At 40.4% G+C, this 17,910-nt stretch overlaps 1 protein-coding gene and 1 long non-coding RNA gene across 2 annotated transcripts; both read left to right on the forward strand.

The window, feature by feature from the left end:
• Positions 1-953: 953 nt before the first annotated feature.
• On the forward strand, positions 954-16,925 carry MTPAP (mitochondrial poly(A) polymerase). The gene is made up of 9 exons (XM_055803800.1): positions 954-1,130; positions 3,477-3,649; positions 4,202-4,435; positions 4,772-4,996; positions 10,403-10,614; positions 12,570-12,796; positions 14,030-14,122; positions 14,227-14,300; positions 16,041-16,925. Exons 1-9 carry the CDS (start codon positions 992-994, stop codon positions 16,377-16,379), a joined length of 1,716 nt encoding a protein of 571 aa, XP_055659775.1. The 5' UTR covers positions 954-991; the 3' UTR covers positions 16,380-16,925.
• Positions 5,003-9,438, forward strand: LOC129784451 (uncharacterized). The gene is made up of 2 exons (XR_008747195.1): positions 5,003-8,080; positions 8,189-9,438. It is a non-coding gene; the product is annotated as an uncharacterized LOC129784451 (long non-coding RNA).
• Positions 16,926-17,910: the final 985 nt, after the last annotated feature.

Here is a 17,910-nt window from a genome sequence, read left to right on the forward strand (position 1 = left end):
AGAGGAGGAGTTTCTCTTCCCTCCACATCAATGAATTTAAGAAGGACAAGTCATAGGATTCCAGAGGAAACTCGCCATGGAGAGATGGAGGAAACACAAGTTTCTGCTCCATGACATGCATACGTAGGATATAAATTGCAGTATTTTAAAAGCAGTCTACTCTGTCTTCAGGATTATCCTGGGATACAAACCCAAGATAATTAGGTCACTGCAATTACTTACACACCCTGACTTACCAGGAGGCTACCAAGAGTAAAGCTCTGCAGTGAAGACCTGCTAATGCACGAAGTAGCCACGTGGCCCCTGACGTACACTACAGGTGCTCCCACAGTTCTTACCTAAGTGACTGTTTTTAAATACTAAGGAAAACAACATCTTCTTCAGTCTGTACCTGGGGAACCATGCTGTAGGCTGAACCATGCTCTAGGCCTGCGCCTGCTTCCCGGGCTCCCTGCAGCTGAGCCCTAACCGCTGCACTCCTGGTCCCGCAGGACGTGCACGCTGACTCCTCTACAGCCACTCGGCATTCGCGCCCCTGGCACGGGACCAGGCAATCGTTCCATTTCCCCTCCTCAAATAGCCAGCCTGCCAAAAGCGAGATTCCAGCCTCCATGATCCCGGCCGCCGGCCCCTTGGGGCTCATGTCTCTGCCCACCTTCGCCCTGCGGTCCCCGGCTGGCGGGGTGGATGCGAGCAGTGCCCGCGGGCACTGGCAGCTGGACTCGCAGGGGGCCGGGGCCGCCGTGCGCCTCCTCGCTCGGGGCAGGCAGCTGCCCGCACCCACCGCCTCGGCCCGGCCGGGTCGGATCCCCACGCCAGCTCGCACACGCCTCGGCGGCGGCAGCCGCCCTTCCCGGCCCGGCAAACGTCGCGGGCGTCACCCCAGGGCGGCCCAGCGCGCCGGGCGGAGGAAGGCTGAGCCTTGCCAGCTGCCGTCCAACGCCCCGGCCGGCGCCTGCGCAGAGGCCGCTGCCGGCGGCGCTGCCTGGTAATGGCGCACCGCGCGGGCGGGCGGGCGCTCTGCCTGCTGCGCGGCCGCCTGCGCCTCCCCGGGCCGGCCCGCCTCGGCTCCTCCGGCGCCGCGGTGCAGAGGGCGCCGCAGGCAGCCGGCGCCGAGGAGGCGGGAGAAGGTAGGGGTCTGCGGGCCGCGCCGCCTTCCCCTCAGCGCCTCGCTGCCGTGAGGGGCCGCGGCGGCCCGATGGTTCTCCCGGGGGACGGTGCGGTCAGGCGGGGGCGGGGGGAGTGGAGTGGCCCGCCTGTGGTGTTTCGGGCGGCCGGCTCAGCTCCGGGAGAGGCGCCTGAGCATTGCCGGCGTTCCGGCGTGAGAGCCCGGGGAGCCCCGGCCGGGGCCGCCCCCACGGCAGCGAGGCCGGCCTGTGCGTTCCCGGCCGCACCGTCAGGGTGCAGGCCAGACCCCGCTGTCGTTTCCTAGGCCTGAGTTATTAAACGCAGATATCAGCTAGGGGTAAGCGAAGTGATAATGGTTATCCTGAGAGACCCCCTTAACAGGACACGGGAAGCTTTTGGTTGGTGCTGTGTCTTTAGCCAAGAACTGGTGAGGGCTGTCTGTAATTGATGGACTTGGGTGTAGCGTGTAACTTAATGCATTTGTGAGCCTCTTGGCTCATGGCTTACGTCCATGTTTTGGAGCTTGAAAAATGTTAGGTAGAAAGCTTTTCTTAAAGAGAGGAGAAGATCAGGCTGTATTATCACAGTTTCATAAAACTAACAGTCTTTAGCTCTTCATGTCCTTGTACTAACAAATATGCAGCAATTGGATTAAGGAACAATTCCAAATTCCAGTTACTCTTGTTTTGGTGTATACCTTTGATCATTAGTCTCGCCTGGTTTGCTACATGACTAGGTGAATGCTTGCATTTGCATCAGCATGCAGAGGGCAGCATTAGAATGTGCGTGAGCACCGTGCAGGGATGAGGCTTGTTCTTCCAGCAGCAGTATTGGTGTATATCTGTTCGAAATAATTGTGAAATTCTGCCATTAGCTGGAAGTGTTGTATGGAACAGGGGAAGAAAGTGAACTGCCTTTCATGCATTTAAAATGTTTAGAGCCACCGTTTGGATGTGGTCGTCTGTGCCATCCTCAGACTGCAAATGACAGCAGAGCCAGGAGGAGATGTCAGGGCACATCTGCTATAGTAAATAAGCATGCACAGGTACAGGAGTGAGAAGATCTGGGTTCATCTCCTGATTGTGTCACTCATCCATGGGACTTGACTTGTCCTTTCTGCATCGCATTCATTTCACACTTCTCTGCCCCTACAGAAAGTAGGATATTTATTGTCTTCATAAAGTGTTTCTTTGGTCTTCTAATGAAGAAAGCTATATAATATAAACTAAGGTATTGAAACAACTGCTTTGGTAATTTTTTACAAGCCTGTGTGAGAACTCAATAGACCTGTAAAACAAAAGATTTTTAAATAATAATAATAAATACGAGTGTCATTAGATGAGAGTTAAGATTTTTTTGACGCCAAAATATGGTGTGGGTTCCTCAAAATCAAAAGCATAGAATAAAGAGCTCTCTGCTGAATCTTTCTGTAGCAGATAGTGGTTGCAGGGAAATAACTGAATGTTCTCTAGGTCCCCAATCTGAATTACAGGTGGAAATATTAACAGGTAGCAGCTTCACAGGCTCTAGTAATGTGGTAGTCAGTTGGATGTGATATTGGATTAGTTTCAGAGTTATGCAGGGAAATGATTATGATTTCTAATTTGGGACATTGCCCCTTTGCATGTATGCAATCAAGAAAAAGGTTTCTGTGTTTCTGGATGTTCCAGCATGTCTCATTTCCATGTTAATTCTGTAGGCTGTCAGCAACAATGTAAATTTCCAGTAGTGTGGCAAGATATGAGTGATCTGTGGGTTTATTGTAGTAGAGTAAATGAAAGTATAGTATTAATCAAAAACTTTGAGTAGGAGTTTACTGTAAAAGAAGGTGGTGAGTTGTAAAAATAAGTGTGTTGAATTGTTCCAAAGGTGAAAGTGCTGGTTTTGTGGTAGCTGAGAGAGATTATCCCTTCAATGCAGCTTGACAATGGTCTGGCTCTGCCTCATACCCTAGCTGATATCTCCAGGCTTGTGTGTAGAGTCTGACTCTGTGTGCTGAGTTTTATGGTGAACAGCAAATCGAAGAACAAAGATTCCTTGTATCATCAAGCTTCCTGTGGCATCAAGGGAAGTCAGTATTGTTTTCTTCCTACATTTCCTATGCCTTGTTCTTATAAATGTATGCATTTGTGAGGGAAATACACTTAGGTTTGTGTCTTTCATTCATTCTTGTTTGTTTTCTCTTTTGCTATAAACCTCTTAAAGAGCCAGGACAAGCATTTGTTCAGTTGTTCAGTCCAGAGGAAGAGATTAAGTGTACTAAAATCAGTGTTAAATCTTTCTGTTCATATAGAAAATTTGCTACGGAAGATTCATCAAGAATGAATGGTATTCATTTCTTCTCACAGATGCTGGAATCAGTGCCAGAAAGAAGACATTCACAGAGGTCCAAACAGAACGATTGGAGCAAGCAGAACAGACGGTTTTAATTAAGTGCCCGCCAAAAATTAATGAAAAAAAATTATTGCAATATTTATCCAGTCATGGAAACATTAAGAGTCATTTCTTTTTTGAAAATCATGTAAGTAATTAGCAATGTAAACTAAGATCGAGACATAGACAAAAAGAAATAACAGGATTTGGTCAAGGCCTCATACATACAAGTTAAGCAAATTCTGTATAATTAGTATATTAAATTATTTTTTAACTTTGGTAATGTGTATAAGTTGCTTTGCAAGAGATTTTTATTCATAAGTCAGCTAAGCAACATCTTTAAGGGATAGCTAGCAACCTGTTTTGCACTAAATCTTTGAAACTTTTACATAGCACTGTTCATTGTTCTAACAGTAGAGCTAACAGTATTTCTTGAGCATTACAGTTCTAAAGATAAATAGATTTTACAACTTTTATGTTTAGTGCTTACTGCCAAGAATACCGTATTTTAAATATTTTTTACTTCTTTTGAAAAAGTGTCTAAAAAGTGTTGAGGTGCAGAACCTAGCATCCAGCTTCAGGACTGTCATATTAAACTGTTTCAATACTCCCAGGAACATCTGAATAATATCAGTACAATCGTATTCAAGGCTTATATGCATTTATCTAACTTTGTCTGTTTCCATTCTTAATGTTTTAGGGTATCCATGCTTTAGTAGAATTTTCGGAAAAGAACAGTATAGCCTCACTGCAGGATGCTATTGGAATCCCAAGTACTGCAGAGCATTATGTTGTCCCATTTAAATCTAGACTTTTTACTTTCAAGTTGAAAAACCCAGTGAGTCAAGCTGCTGAAGAGACACCTGTTCATCTCTCTCCTCAGTCTCACATTCCAGTGAACGAGCTTATTCAAAAGCTTTGTTGTGCAGACAGTGTAAGTAGAGGTTTCTGGATCTCTCTCAATTAAAAATGAACCACATCCATTTCAGGTTTACAAGTGGTCATGTGCAACTTATAAAGCAATTTATTAATTTATTTTTTTTTAAAAAAAGGAACTCTTGGTAGAATTTTGTGTGAGTGGTTCTATATTGAAATAAATAGATGAAATTAGTAATTTTAATTGACAAAATCATTTTTTCTGCATGAAATAAACCTGTTTGAGATTTTTAAACAAATCTTCTAATTGTAATGATACTAAATAGATTAATATACATGTTAATAGATAGAAAATGGGTCATTGTATTTTTACAGCATTTATTGTCTTTACTAGATAAGCACTCAGATGTACATTCTACTGAATGAGTATCAGCTTACAGAAGAAAATATCAAGCTCCGATTTCTGGCCTGTTCTCTGGTTCGGGATTTTGCACGTGCGTTTTTTCCAGACAGCACAGTAAAGCCATTTGGCTCTTCAGTCAACACCTTTGGCAAATTGGGATGTGATGTGGACATGTTTCTGGACTTCCATGATATACAAAAGCACGCTACAATGATGGTAAGATTATGCTATGCATCTTCAGTCTGTTGGATTTCTTCAACAGAGCAGTTCATTTGCTGTTTCACAGATGGGAATCAGTTTGTTTATACTTAGGTTTTACATGAGCTCATACTAGAGATTGTGAACAAGTTTGTTTGGATTTGAAGACTTCCAAAAACTGGATGTGACATGAAAGAGGTCTTCCTTGCAATAGGAAGAAAATGATTTGGTGTTTTCATAGACTTTGCACTGTTAGGATTATTTTCATGGTGAAAAAACCCCCTCATACTCTGAAATTGATTCACCAGTGTCAGACCTTCCCATCCTACTGATGTGTTTTATTCTGTGGAGCTGCTGGGCTTCATCCATGCTGGTTTAAAGCTTAGCTTTGATTTTTCGGTTCCTCTGTGTTCTAAAGTATAATAATTGTGTGTGTGTGTGTGTGCGTGCACGTGTGTTTTGGGAGTGTTGTCAGGTTCTTAGTTGGAAGAGTTGACTTCATACTATAGAAAAGTTACTGAACTATGTACTGAAGTGGATATATGTAAGAATACATATATATACACACACACAAGAGCGTGTGGAGGTGTGAAAATTTAAGACCTGTGATAGTGTTGGTGAATAGTTGCAGGTGGCACACATGCTCATATTTGTGTTGTCTGTCCAGAGAAAATTACCATGTTAACAGCACTTGATTTGCATTGCGAAGGGAATTAGTTGGCTTACCCCTGATGGGAACCTGAGGATAAGCTGATATGTGTGAGCTACAGATGTTTTGGGACCAGGACCCAGGAGCAAAACAGGATCAACAGTGCAGATACTTGCAGTTGTCAGACTTCCTGTAAGATACTTCATAATTATTTGAATGCCTTATTGATAATGCACCAGGACAAGTGGTGATTACTAAGGAAGTGTAGAGGCTCAAAACTGAAATACACTTACTTGAATTTGCTAACCAAAGTACAGAATTTACATCACTACCTTGAGAAGCTGGAGGGTTACAAGACTGCCAGCAAACAATATTCAGTCAACAGGTATTGAATTTTTCAATGCATATACTAAATTTCATCTTGATCATGCCTTTATCCATATTACTATTTGGAAATCTGCACTATGTAACCAAGTTCACATGTTCACTGTTGGTATTTGGGCAGCTTCAAATCAAAAGGTTTATGTAGAGTAGGTTGTGTCTCAGTCCTTGTGTGTGTATGCATAAACAATGGGAAAGGGCTAGACAAGGCATTTTTGGAAGGATCTTGTCTCTTGGTGCGGCTTTTTGACTGTGGGCAGTGTAAATATCCTTTTGTCTTGGAGATCGAGATATGAGAGAGATGAGAATCAGGATAGGAAGAAGGAGAGTTGGATCAGAAATACCCTGTAGAGAAGTTGGGATTCTTCATGGATTCTGTATGGGCAATTAAGTGATTCTGGTGTTTTGAAAACTTTTCTTTTTATTTGTATAGCAACAAATAGTTCAGGAAAAATTAGCTTTGTTTTCCTTAAAAAAAAAAAGCAACACCAAAAAATAACCACAAGGAGCTTAAGCTTTTGAAGATTGAAAATTAACTCAGCTTTTCTTTACAGTTTGTATATTGCCATGTACATTACTTTTAAAGAGATAGCCCTTCAAACATACAGAGTTTTTAGTATTACTGCAGTGATCAAACAAAATGACAGCAAGTGCATCAGCTGAAGAGTAGGATCAGTGTGTTTGTGTGTGTGTTTGTGTGTGTGAAGTGTTTAAATCTAGGAACCCTTTGTATGTCAACAGTAAAGTTGCCTCTTAAATTTTGAGGGGAAAAAATCTTTCAAGTAGAAAATGTCTATTTTGAAAGCATGTTTTGCAACAAGCTCTTTTCTTTAGCATTCATCCTCTTTAGAAATAGAAGTTCTATTGTGAACTTTGAGGTATTCAATGATGGATGAGGGTTACTAGCAGTTGTGATTACTTGTGGGTGGTTGACAGACTTATTACTATGGGGATGCTGCAGCAGAAGCCAGCAGGGAAACTATCTGTGTATCTTCAGGTTATATGGTAGGTTAATAGGCTGCGTGGCACACTTACACTCTGTGTATTCAGTGAGGCTTTTGTCTTGTGTGCAAGCAGTCTTTATACGCTAAAGATGATGATCTTGTTAATTTTATTTAAATATTGGAGCATTAAAACATGGGCACATCTGCTGCATCGATGTGAAAGTATGTACAAAAATAAGGTATGTTAGAGCATTGTCCTGTAAAGAAGTGTAAAAATCATTATCGCAACTCTTGTGTCTTGCTTGATTCAAGCATAGTCAAAGTGGGAGACGAAGGCTCTAGCACCTAGAGAGCTTTGTGCTTTGTAGGTGTGGTGGGTTAACCTTGGCTGGCCTCCAGCTGCCTAGCCAGTTGGTCTGTCACTACCCCCCTCCTCAAGAACACAAGGAGAGAAAATAAGATGAAAAAAGCTCATGGGTTGAGGTTAAAACAGGGAGATCACTTACCGATTAACATCACAGGCAAAACAGACTCAACTTGGGGAGGAGTAATTTAATTTATTGCCAGTTAACAACAGAGTAGCATAGTGAGAAATAAATTAAAAAACCAGAATTAAAACCACCTTCTCATCACACACCCTTCTTCACAAGCTCAACTTCACTCCCAACACTTTTTTCTCCTTCCCCCAAGTTGCACAGGAGGATGGGGAATGGAGGTTGCAGTCAGCTCATAATGCTTCATCTCTGCTGCTCTTTCTTCCTCATGCTGTTCCCTTGCTCCAGTGTGGGGTCCCTCCCAGGAGCTGCAGCTCTTCAAGAACTGCTCCAGCATGGGTCCTACCCACGGGGTACAGTCCTTCAGGAACAGACTGCTCCAGCATGGATTCTTCATGAGGTAACAGGTCCTGCCAGAAAACCTGCGCCATAGAGACTATGGCCTGCACCTCCTGCCACGAGCCTGATCCGTGTGGGCTTTCCACAGGCTGCAGCTTCCTTCAGGGCATATCCACCTGCTCTGGCATGGGGTCCTCCATGGGCTGCAGGGTGCGTGTCTGTTCCACTGTGGTCCTCCATGGGCTGCAGGAGGGCAGCCTGCATCACCGTTGTCTTTTAGGGAATATTTGCTCTGGTACGTGGAGCACCTCCTCCTCCTCCTTCTTCACTGACCTTGGTGTCTGCGGTGTTGTTTCTCTCGCTCTCCCAGCTGCTGTGCAGCACTTTTTATCCTTTCTTACAGAGGTGTCGGCATTGCTGATGGACTCAGCTTTGGCCAGCGGCTGGTCCATCATGGAACTGGCTGGAACTGTCTCTGTCCAACATTAGGAGCAGCTTCTAGTGTCTACTTAAAGAAGCCACCCCTGTAGCTCCCCCACTACCAAAGCCTTGCCACATAAACCCAATATGGTAGGAAAATAAGATGTTGTGTATATCTCCTGTGATGGGGAACAGATAAAACACTTCAGAGGAAGGCAAAAGTCTCATATAGTTGGCAGTGTGATTTATAGGGATAATGTTATCCTTCTTGGCAAATTGTGTTACTAATATGCGTAAGATGACTGTCTTAGAACAAGTGACAACAAGGGAAGGTAGCTTTAGTTATAACATGATATAGCAGCAGTAGAGAGAGTATCTTCTGATTTCTGTGCTATTGCAGCCTTTCAGGAGGTACCAGATATGGAGGAGGACCAGGCATTTTAGCACCTATTTACATTAAATAACGTTTTTTGAGTCTTAGGGCAAACTGATTACTAATTGTGAATTAAAAAAGCAGTGAAATGGGAGCAATCTTTAGCAAGAGTGGATTATCAATACCATATTTGACCACAGATCAAGGTGTTTTTAACATGCGGGCAGTTTGGAAGATTAGTTAATGACTTAAAACTGAGTTTTGTGATATTTTTAGAGTCGTAGTTTTTGAGTTAAAACAGGTATGCTTCTTGCTTAGGGCACTCTATCAGTTTATCCCGAAGCAGTAGTTTATCGACATTTGCTGTTTTGAGTGACATGGCAAGAATAGCGGGAGAACCACAGGGTTGGGACAAGTGTTTTAGTGCTTCATTCCCCACAGCTGGCACCAAAGCTATATATGAAGGTCCTATCAATTATTAATTGTGGCTGTTTTGTCATTACAAAAAAAGTCTTCATTCAGCTTTTGAGAGCTATTAAGCTGCTGTCTGGGAAGTCACAATGATGAAAAGTCATTGTGATTTTTGTCACGAATATAAAGGTCCGAATACAAGCACACCTACATGTCAGCCAGTCCCTGTCTTTTTCTCTCCTGTTACCTACCTCAGTGTTGATATTTATGGGCTCCTTTCACTTTGAGCCAGCCCTGCTGTAGCATGCAGCTACACAGCTAAATGGGATTAGGGATCTCTGTCCTGGTATGTTCAAACACGCATGCTGTCTGGAGAACTGTTGGCAAGAGGAGAGCAGCAACAGTCGCCTCAACGATTGCCAGAGTGACTCAGAAAATCAGGACCTAAAGTGAGTTTATGGGAAAGGTTGCAAGGTCCATAACTTCTGTTTTGCCTGTCTGTGACAGCATGTTTTCTTTACACTAACCGAAAGTAATCACCTCTGTGTCTCAGAGGACCAGTTAGGTCACTGTGTAATGCTGTTTGTATAGTATACATTCACACATGACATGTTTCAAGGGGGAGGATAAGTCAGTGTTAAGTATTGGATTAGCAAGCAAAATTAGCTGAGGCTTAAAACCAGAGACTATAAAGAGAACAGAGATTTCATAGGTGTAAGTTATTTTATTGGGGTATAAATTACAAATATGACAACTCAAAATACAAAGTCCTACAGGAAAATTAATTTCTGATGTTGTCAGAATACATCTTCACAAGTTTTCTATTTGTCAGAAAAACTGTATGTGATGTGAAGTTAAGTCTTACAGAAGCTTATCTTAATTTTGAAGGATTAAGTCATTTGCATACTAACATTTATTTTTTTTTTAAATGAAAAAGGCGTTTTCCTTTACACTGCTACTTGATTCACTAGTAGCACATTGTTCTTTGAGGATTTGAAATGGAATTAATGGTGGTTTGAAATTAACGGTGGTTTGGTTGTATTTTGCCTCTCTTTAATTTAATTGTGTGCTCCTCTTTTCCATCAGAGCATACACACTCTCTTGGGAATTCCATAATTACTTGTTTTGGGCAATAGTGAGATGTAGCAGTATTATACCGTCATCTGAATGGGTAACTTTACAGTAAGTTGATCACTATTAACCTGGAAAAATTGAATCACTGAAAAATAACATAAACCAGAAAGCAATATGTTTTTACCTTTTTTAAGTTCTGCGGGCTGCTTTAAATAGTTCATGTCTTTCAATCTCTTAATTGTTCAAACTCCTTTGCAAATTATTGCAGCCTTTCAGAAGTGTTCTTAAATGTCTCTTTGGTTCCAGAGTTAACAGTTTACTTTGAAATTTCTGTGTTAGAAAAAAGGTCCCTTTGAAATGGAGTATCAGATGAAAAGATTACCATCTGAAAGATTAGCAACTCAGAAAATTCTTTCTGTGATTGGTGATTGCCTTGATAATTTTGGTCCTGGGTGTTCGAGTGTACAGAAGATACTGCATGCTCGCTGCCCGCTGGTGAAATTTTCCCATCAACCAACAGGATTCCAGTGTGATCTGTCAGTGAGCAACAGGTGAGACCTGGTTTTAAAAAGTTTAAGAAGAATACTAATGTACTTATGTTCTGAAAAGCTGTAATGGAATGTTCAGTTTACTCTTTTCTGTGTTCTTAACAAATGTGAGTGTTGGCTCTGAAAGTAAAAAGGATATTTATGACTTCTAGAGCTTAAAGTTTTGATATGCTTAAGGTGTCTTTCTCCAGCATAGGAAACACTTGCTAGTTGAAAATGAAGACTTGAAAACCACTGTATACAATAAGATTGGCTTATAAGGAATTGAAAGAAGGCAGTGTTAGTTTGTTACTACTTCCTTTCGTGTGTATGTACATATGCACATCCTTCTTTTGATTGCTCTTCCGATTAAGCAGCTCTGTTGTGTCGATTTTCAGTGATTTGTCATCTAGTTATTTTGGAGTCCTTTTTTCCTTCTTAAGAGCCTGCATACACCTATTTGCTGACAAGTTATCTTGAATGCTGAATTAATTAACTGCATCAGAAGACAGTTTGAAACTTTACTGTCATGCAGGACCTTTTGCAGCAGTGCCCAATAGAGGGAGCAGGCTTCTTACAAATACCTCTTTGCTATTTTTCCTCTTTCAGCTTGCTCTCATTTGGTTGATAGTAAAGCATATAATTTGTTTTGCTGTCGCTCATTTTATGAAGAAATACCCACCTTAATCCAGAATACATCCATAACCCTGGCATAAGGATACATAATAAAAAATTACTTACTTACCCTTTTCACTGTTGTTAGGGAACAGTATAATATAAATCATTATCTTCAAAAATGCTTTTGATATAACTTTTAGTGGCGATTGTCTACATCAGATGCAATCAGATCCTAGACTGAATCTTCTAAATTACTGAAAGTCCTGTCTCAGAACATGCAGGAGTTGTCGAGGCAGTGCTGAACAAATGTCTTAGAATAAAATTACTTTTGTGTGTGTAGCCACAGTGAAAGTCAGCATGCAGTTCTGTGCAAACTTCCTTGTAATTTTGTGCTCACTGTTTGACTGGTTGGGACTGTGTGCGTTGTCTTCATCATTTGGAGTAATAACAAACCTCTGTGGATACAAGGAAGCACTTCACAGTTGAAATTTTAGATGTCCAGGTGTTACAACAAAACTTTGATGTGGTAAAATTCCCCAGAATGCCATGGTGGATTTTTAGAAGAATTCAGTGCAAGATTGGGAGTAAAAACTCCTGTAACTGTAGTTCAACAAGCACTTTAGACTAAAACTGAATCCAGAGTAAGGTTTGCTCTCATACTGTGCTTTCTTTTCCGCCCCCCCCCCCCCCCCCGTCCTTTTTCTTGCCTTCCCATTTGTACACTGCATGAATGTACAACCGTGTGATGAAACAGATCAAAACCTGATCCATCTGAAAACCTTTATCCTTCCAGATTAGGTTTTTTTTTTCAGCAGGACCAAACATTAGTCATTTGGCAATTACCAGATAGGCTTGTTTTGCAGAATTCATCGTGTCTCTGTGCTTCATGTATTTTTCAGTGTGTTATTTTATTCCTTTTTAAAGTTGTAAGAGAATTTCTAGTTATATTTTATTATATATTAGGATAGAGATATTATCTAATGTACCTCAAAGGCAGTTGTGGTTAAATTACATTTTCTGCCTTGATTTTGCATAGTTTCAACTCCTGAGTACTTGCTGGTGATTTTTTTGGTTTTGTTTTGGGTTTTTTTTCTCCCACTGTGGTACCAAACAGGAGATAGTGCTAATGCGGTGTTATTATTTACCCATAACTGTATACTTTGTACTGTGGAAAACTACCAGGTATTTCATCCTGGACAATTTCAGGCATTCTCTTCTATTTCTTTAAAATGCATAAAAGTAAAATTTTTTTATGGATACCCTTATAACTGATGCTGTAGGGCTGAACAACAAACGCTGCATCTGGTACTTTACAATTCTCTCATTATTTACCTGTCTTTTACTTCTCATTTCTTCTTCAGCATTGCTATAAGAAGTTCAGAACTCTTGTATATCTATGGCTGTCTGGATTCCCGTGTGAGAGCACTGGTGTTCAGCGTACGATGTTGGGCCCGTGTTCATGGACTGACAAATAGTGTTCCTGGTACCTGGATTACAAACTTCTCTCTGACCATGATGGTCATGTTTTTTCTGCAAAAGAGATCTCCACCTATCATTCCAACACTAAACCAACTTAAAGAATTGGCAGGTAAGGACAGCTGTTTATGTGTTCATTGATGTGACTTTGACATTTGTTTTCTGTGATGAATAAACCCAAGTAATTTCTTTATGTTCTCAAATGCTAATGCATATTATGTCTACCTTAATTTTAAGGGACTCTACAAGTTTTACTTTTTTTTTTTTTGGTGTGTGAAAATAATGTCTTTTTAAAGGCAAAATAAATCCATTTTCAATACAATACTAATTTCTATTTAGAGGGGTTAGGCCTGTTGTATGCCTCAGCTAATTAAAAGTCATTTATTTGCTCAGTTCTTCCATACTGGCTGTTTTTTGGTTATTTCGTATTTTGTGGTTTTAGAAGATTCGTAGGGTTTCCAACGTCTCTGTAGTTGCTAAGGTTTTTGTGCAGATTGATAAGTGTATTGTTTTCTAGATGCCAAGTGTTTAAAAGTAAGGCTATAGTTTTTAGTCGCAATTTTTATTTTATCCTTGAGACTATTCAGGCAACCTGCAAATAATTCTTATCTCTTCACAAACAAGGTGTTCAGGCTGCTTCATATGTAGCTTTCAAGGTGTATTACCTTCAGTAATCTTATGAAAGTGTAGAGAATGACAGGTTCTTGATTCCTCACTTATGCCTTCTGCTTATTGATATGCTTCCTTGAAAACACTGAGTGATTTGAGTGGAGAAAAAGATCTGTGTTCAGTTGGTTTAAAATCAGTTTAAACTATTTGAACTATTATTTCTATCAGAATTCTGTAGGATTTTTATACATAAACCAAAAACACCTGGCCCAAAATTTTACAAGAATATTCCTAATTCTCTTTAAGGTTTTCAGGAAAAGATGGTGGACACTTTGAGTCTTTGGTTTTTTTAACCCTCATATAGGTATTGATCTCAGAGATTTGTGCTGTTTAGTGTGTGATAAGGCTCTGCATGTAGAGGTATTAGGTTTGTTCCTTAAAAGAAGTAACCAGACGTCCTGGGATGTCCTACACCTTATTCCTGTAAACTTTTGAAAATAAGCCATTTACTCATGCGTCTTTTCCTTTGCCAGTCCATAGAATTTTTTTCTTTTTAAATCTTACACCGTTTAAGCTGAATCTTAACCTGAAACCTCACTTGTGAATTACTGATTTGATTTACTCTAATATGATAGCATTCATTGAATTCATTAATGTCTGTTAATCTGAATTATATTAAATACAATGGCATTTTATTGTTTATCACTTCAAAATATGCCCCCCATTTTTATTTCAGGTGAAAAAGACAAGCATGTAATTGGAGGATATGATTGCTCATTTGTTAGTGATTTAAGCAAGATTAAACCTACAAAAAATACAGAAACACTTGGTAAGTAAATCTTCATCAACTTTTTTTTTTATTATTTTGACAAGCATATTGAAAATAAAGTTTTCCTTGGTATTACTGATGGCTGCTGTTTTTCTTTCCCTTAGATGTATTATTGGGTGACTTTTTTGAGTATTTTGGAAACTTTGATTTTAGAAAGAATTCCATAAATCTTCGAAAGGTAAATGAATTTTAATCTCTCATCGTTATTAACTGAATTTCTTTGCTGTTTGACAAACTATGTATGTTAAGCAACAATTTGTGTCATTTTTAATTGTATGTACAAAGTACATTTAAATTGGCTGTATCCGGAAACTGAGTCCTTTCTGTGAAAGAGTAGAGTTTTCCTCTCAGAGCCTAATCATTTACAGCATCATTAAGAACATTTACAGTGTCATTACCTGAATATGCTGGAAAGCACAAACTCAGATGCTAAGCCTGTATGATTTTTCTTGAAAACCGTGTAATAAAAGTGGCAGTTTAAAAAAGTAGAAGCTGTTTTGCCTCTGTGAGAGGAAAACTTTTAAAATGTTATGATGTATGTCATAACAGAAGTCTATGGCAAACCCTGTATGCCGCTTTGTGTTTGAAGTTGGAAGTCCAGACCCAAACAGTGTCTGCATTAAAATTTACAACTGAGTTGTGAAACTTGGTTTTGGCACTCGAGTTTTCTACTGCAGTTTATATCAGCCTACAGTAAGTGTAGTTACAATTCAGTAAGTGTGACAGTTAACATGATCCTTCTGTGCTGTCACTTTGGTTCAATTTATATGTTTAAGTCATGCTATTTATTGATACATGTGTGTATGCAATTATAATAGAAATATATACAAATGTTACTACCTTAACTTGCACCTGTTCCTGCTGGACTGCTGCCAGGATGGGAGGTTTCAGTGCCCTGTTGCTGTGTGGACACCTGTTTGTTTTCTGTTTCCTGCTTGTATACTTCTGGATTACTGGCCTAAGAGCCCTTTTTGCCACTGCCGGTTGATCCTAGAAACTGATTCATTAAGCTGGAGAAACTTTTGTTTGCCACTGAGCCTTAAAAAAACCCAAGGGAAAACACACAGGTATTGGAGCCTGAGGTAATCAGGAGAAATGTCTGTGCTGATGATATTTTTCTGTTTAACTAAGTCCTCTTGGCCCTGGGGCAAGAGTGTGTAGCATGTACACGGACACTTCCAGGAATAGCAGTAGGTGGTAGGTTCCTGCTAGAGCTTCTGCTGGAAGGCTTGAAGAGTTTCTGTAATACAGCGCAGATCAGCTAAGTAGCAGTGATAAGCACCGAGATGGAAGTGTGTTTAAATAGCAAACTACATAGTTGTCAACAACTTGCATTGTACTATACCAAGTGCCCGAAAGTGGACCATGACCTAAATAGCTCTGTATGTAAAAGACAGAGTGAACTGTGAGGAATTTCAGCCAAGGCAGTAGTCTTGTTTTGTTACACTAGCTCTTAATGAGCACTGAGAGAGGAATGGTTTGAGCAGTTCAAGTGCTTGTACTAGTATTATCAAACTGGGCTATGCAGGTTAATAGACACACTCTTGCTGCCATGCACAAAGGGAGGTAGGGGTAGGAGGTTGCAGTGAGTGAAGTCTGAGGTTTGTGGAAAAGCAGATGGGAGAACAGCCAAAAAGACAGGCTAAGCTGTAGTTGTGTGTTCTTTGCCTTGAAGGAAATCTAAACTGAACGTGGCAAGGAAAACCACCACTAAGAGGATTCAGAGAACAGGAGTCATACAGTCAGGCTGACAGGAAAATGAACTTGATTAATAATGACAGGGTTTTTTGCAAAAAGTTCTCTACTAGGTCAAAATACTTTTACTCTTAATACTAATGTAATAACTCAAGTGATTTGTTATTTGCTCAGCCTATAATGTACATATGCAACTTTTGCTTTTTCTTTACACTGTCTGCAGGGAAAGGAAGTAAATAAACCTGAGTCGTCTCCTCTTTATATCTGGAATCCCTTTGAACAAGACCTTAATATCAGCAAGAATGTTAATCAGCCGCAGCTGGAGAAATTTGTAGCTATGGCCAGAGAAAGTGCCTGGATTTTACAGAAGGAAGATAAAACTCAGCGAAAGATCAATAAAGAGCCTTGGGGACTGGCAGCCATACTGATACCATTTGGAAAAAGTAATCCCAGCAAGATGAAAAATAGGATGAAAGGAATAGGAAGTGAAACAATCAGAAGCCTCTTGGACTCTTTAAAGTTAAATACTGCAAACACTGTACAGAAAGCAGCAGGAAAGTGACTTTCAGCAAAGAAACACGGTAGCTGATACTCTGTTTTAGGAATTGAATGTGACAGTCTGAAGAACATTACTTCTGGTATTTCTGTTGTGGCGAAACAAGAGTCAAATGACCTCTGTTTTCCATCGTTATGCTTTTTGTACAGGTCTGCTTTCTTTCTGTACATTTTTTTCCTCCTTACTCTTCACTTTTTTCCATCTGTTGTATGAATGAAGAGCATTCAAATTCAAGTTTTACAATACATTTTGGAAGTACCCTTCAGTTGGGCATGGTTTTAAAAAAGAAGTCTTGACAGGAGAGGCATGGGAAAAAATTGCCTTTGGGAATTCTGTTGGCTAACATACAAATGATATGCTAGGCAAAAGTTCAAGAAGCAACCACCTTTCAGTGAAACCACAGTTTGAAAGAAGATGAATGTATTAAAACTATTGCTTCCAATCCAGTTGTGTTCTGGAAGTCAGTAAAACCAAAGCACATGTATATTTTTTTGCAGTTGTTTTCCATACACATAGATAGTGCCGAGACAAAATAAAGATAATGGAATTAGATAGTGGGGTTTGCAGTTTCGTAATGAATTGCTCTCAGAGGGTAGTGCAACTGTGCTCTGTTGGAGAAGTGATTTTGCTGTCGTGTTTACCACCTGATCTCAGATTTCTTCAGTCAGCTCTCTTTGTTTTCTGTAGCCACAGGACTGGTTCCCACCCACACTTGTATATACACTCATGTTTCTCATTTTATCTTTGACTTCATTTTAAACCTGTATTTCAGGTTCAGGCAGGGGCTTTTGCATGCCCTTCTTGCCTCATCACTCTCCTCAAAGCTGCTGCCTACCAGGTGACACCAGAACCTTCCTCCTACCGACCTTTGCAGAGGGATCTGTTCCTTGCAGAGATCCACAGAGAATCATATCCTGAGGTCCTGTTTCCAGTCTTGCCTTGTTTTTTAGCTATTCAGCAGAACAGTGACTGTCCCCCTTCCAGATCAGTTGGGCCAGTGAGAGTCAGTGCTTCTCACTGACTTAAAGCATTGAGTTCTTTACCCATCTGCCACAAAAGAGTGTTTTCAGAGGAAGGGGAACAGGGGAGGGAAGTCAGAAGGGGAGATGGAGAGCAGGCAAATGTCAGACAGATTTTCCAGGTACGTTTGTGAGTATTCTACCTGTCCAGTTTGAGAACCACGTGTGCATTAAAACTAAGTGGCAACAGTGATAACTACAGACTGTTGTCTTTATTCTTAACAGAAATTCTGTACAAGAAATTACTGTAACACAGATTATCATACAGATGCAACATTGATGTTTACTGGTTTTGTTTTCAGTATTTTTAGATTCTTTAATGTTGCAGTGGTATATGATTTTGTGTAGGCTTTCTTTCTAATGTTTTCTGAACAGTTTAAAAGTGTGTTTTCTCTTTTCCCTGAGCTATTGTTTGTTGGAAGTACTGTGAGCAGTAATGCATACTTCCCAAATACTTGTAAAAACAAGGCAAGGAAAAGTACTGTCCAGCAGTTCGCAGACTAAAGGGTTAGACCTTG

Source organism: Falco peregrinus, chromosome 5 (assembly GCF_023634155.1).
Source record: "Falco peregrinus isolate bFalPer1 chromosome 5, bFalPer1.pri, whole genome shotgun sequence".
NCBI classification, from domain to species: domain Eukaryota; kingdom Metazoa; phylum Chordata; class Aves; order Falconiformes; family Falconidae; genus Falco; species Falco peregrinus.

Bases quoted from the DNA above. Each gene is read 5' to 3' on its own strand.
- MTPAP (XM_055803800.1), top strand. From the start codon at position 992: ATGGCGCACCGCGCGGGCGGGCGGGCGCTCTGCCTGCTGCGCGGCCGC. The intron at 3,650-4,201 runs GTAAGTAATTAG...TTAATGTTTTAG, and splicing joins ATTTCTTTTTTGAAAATCAT to GGTATCCATGCTTTAGTAGA. The intron at 14,301-16,040 runs GTAAATGAATTT...CACTGTCTGCAG, and splicing joins ATTCCATAAATCTTCGAAAG to GGAAAGGAAGTAAATAAACC.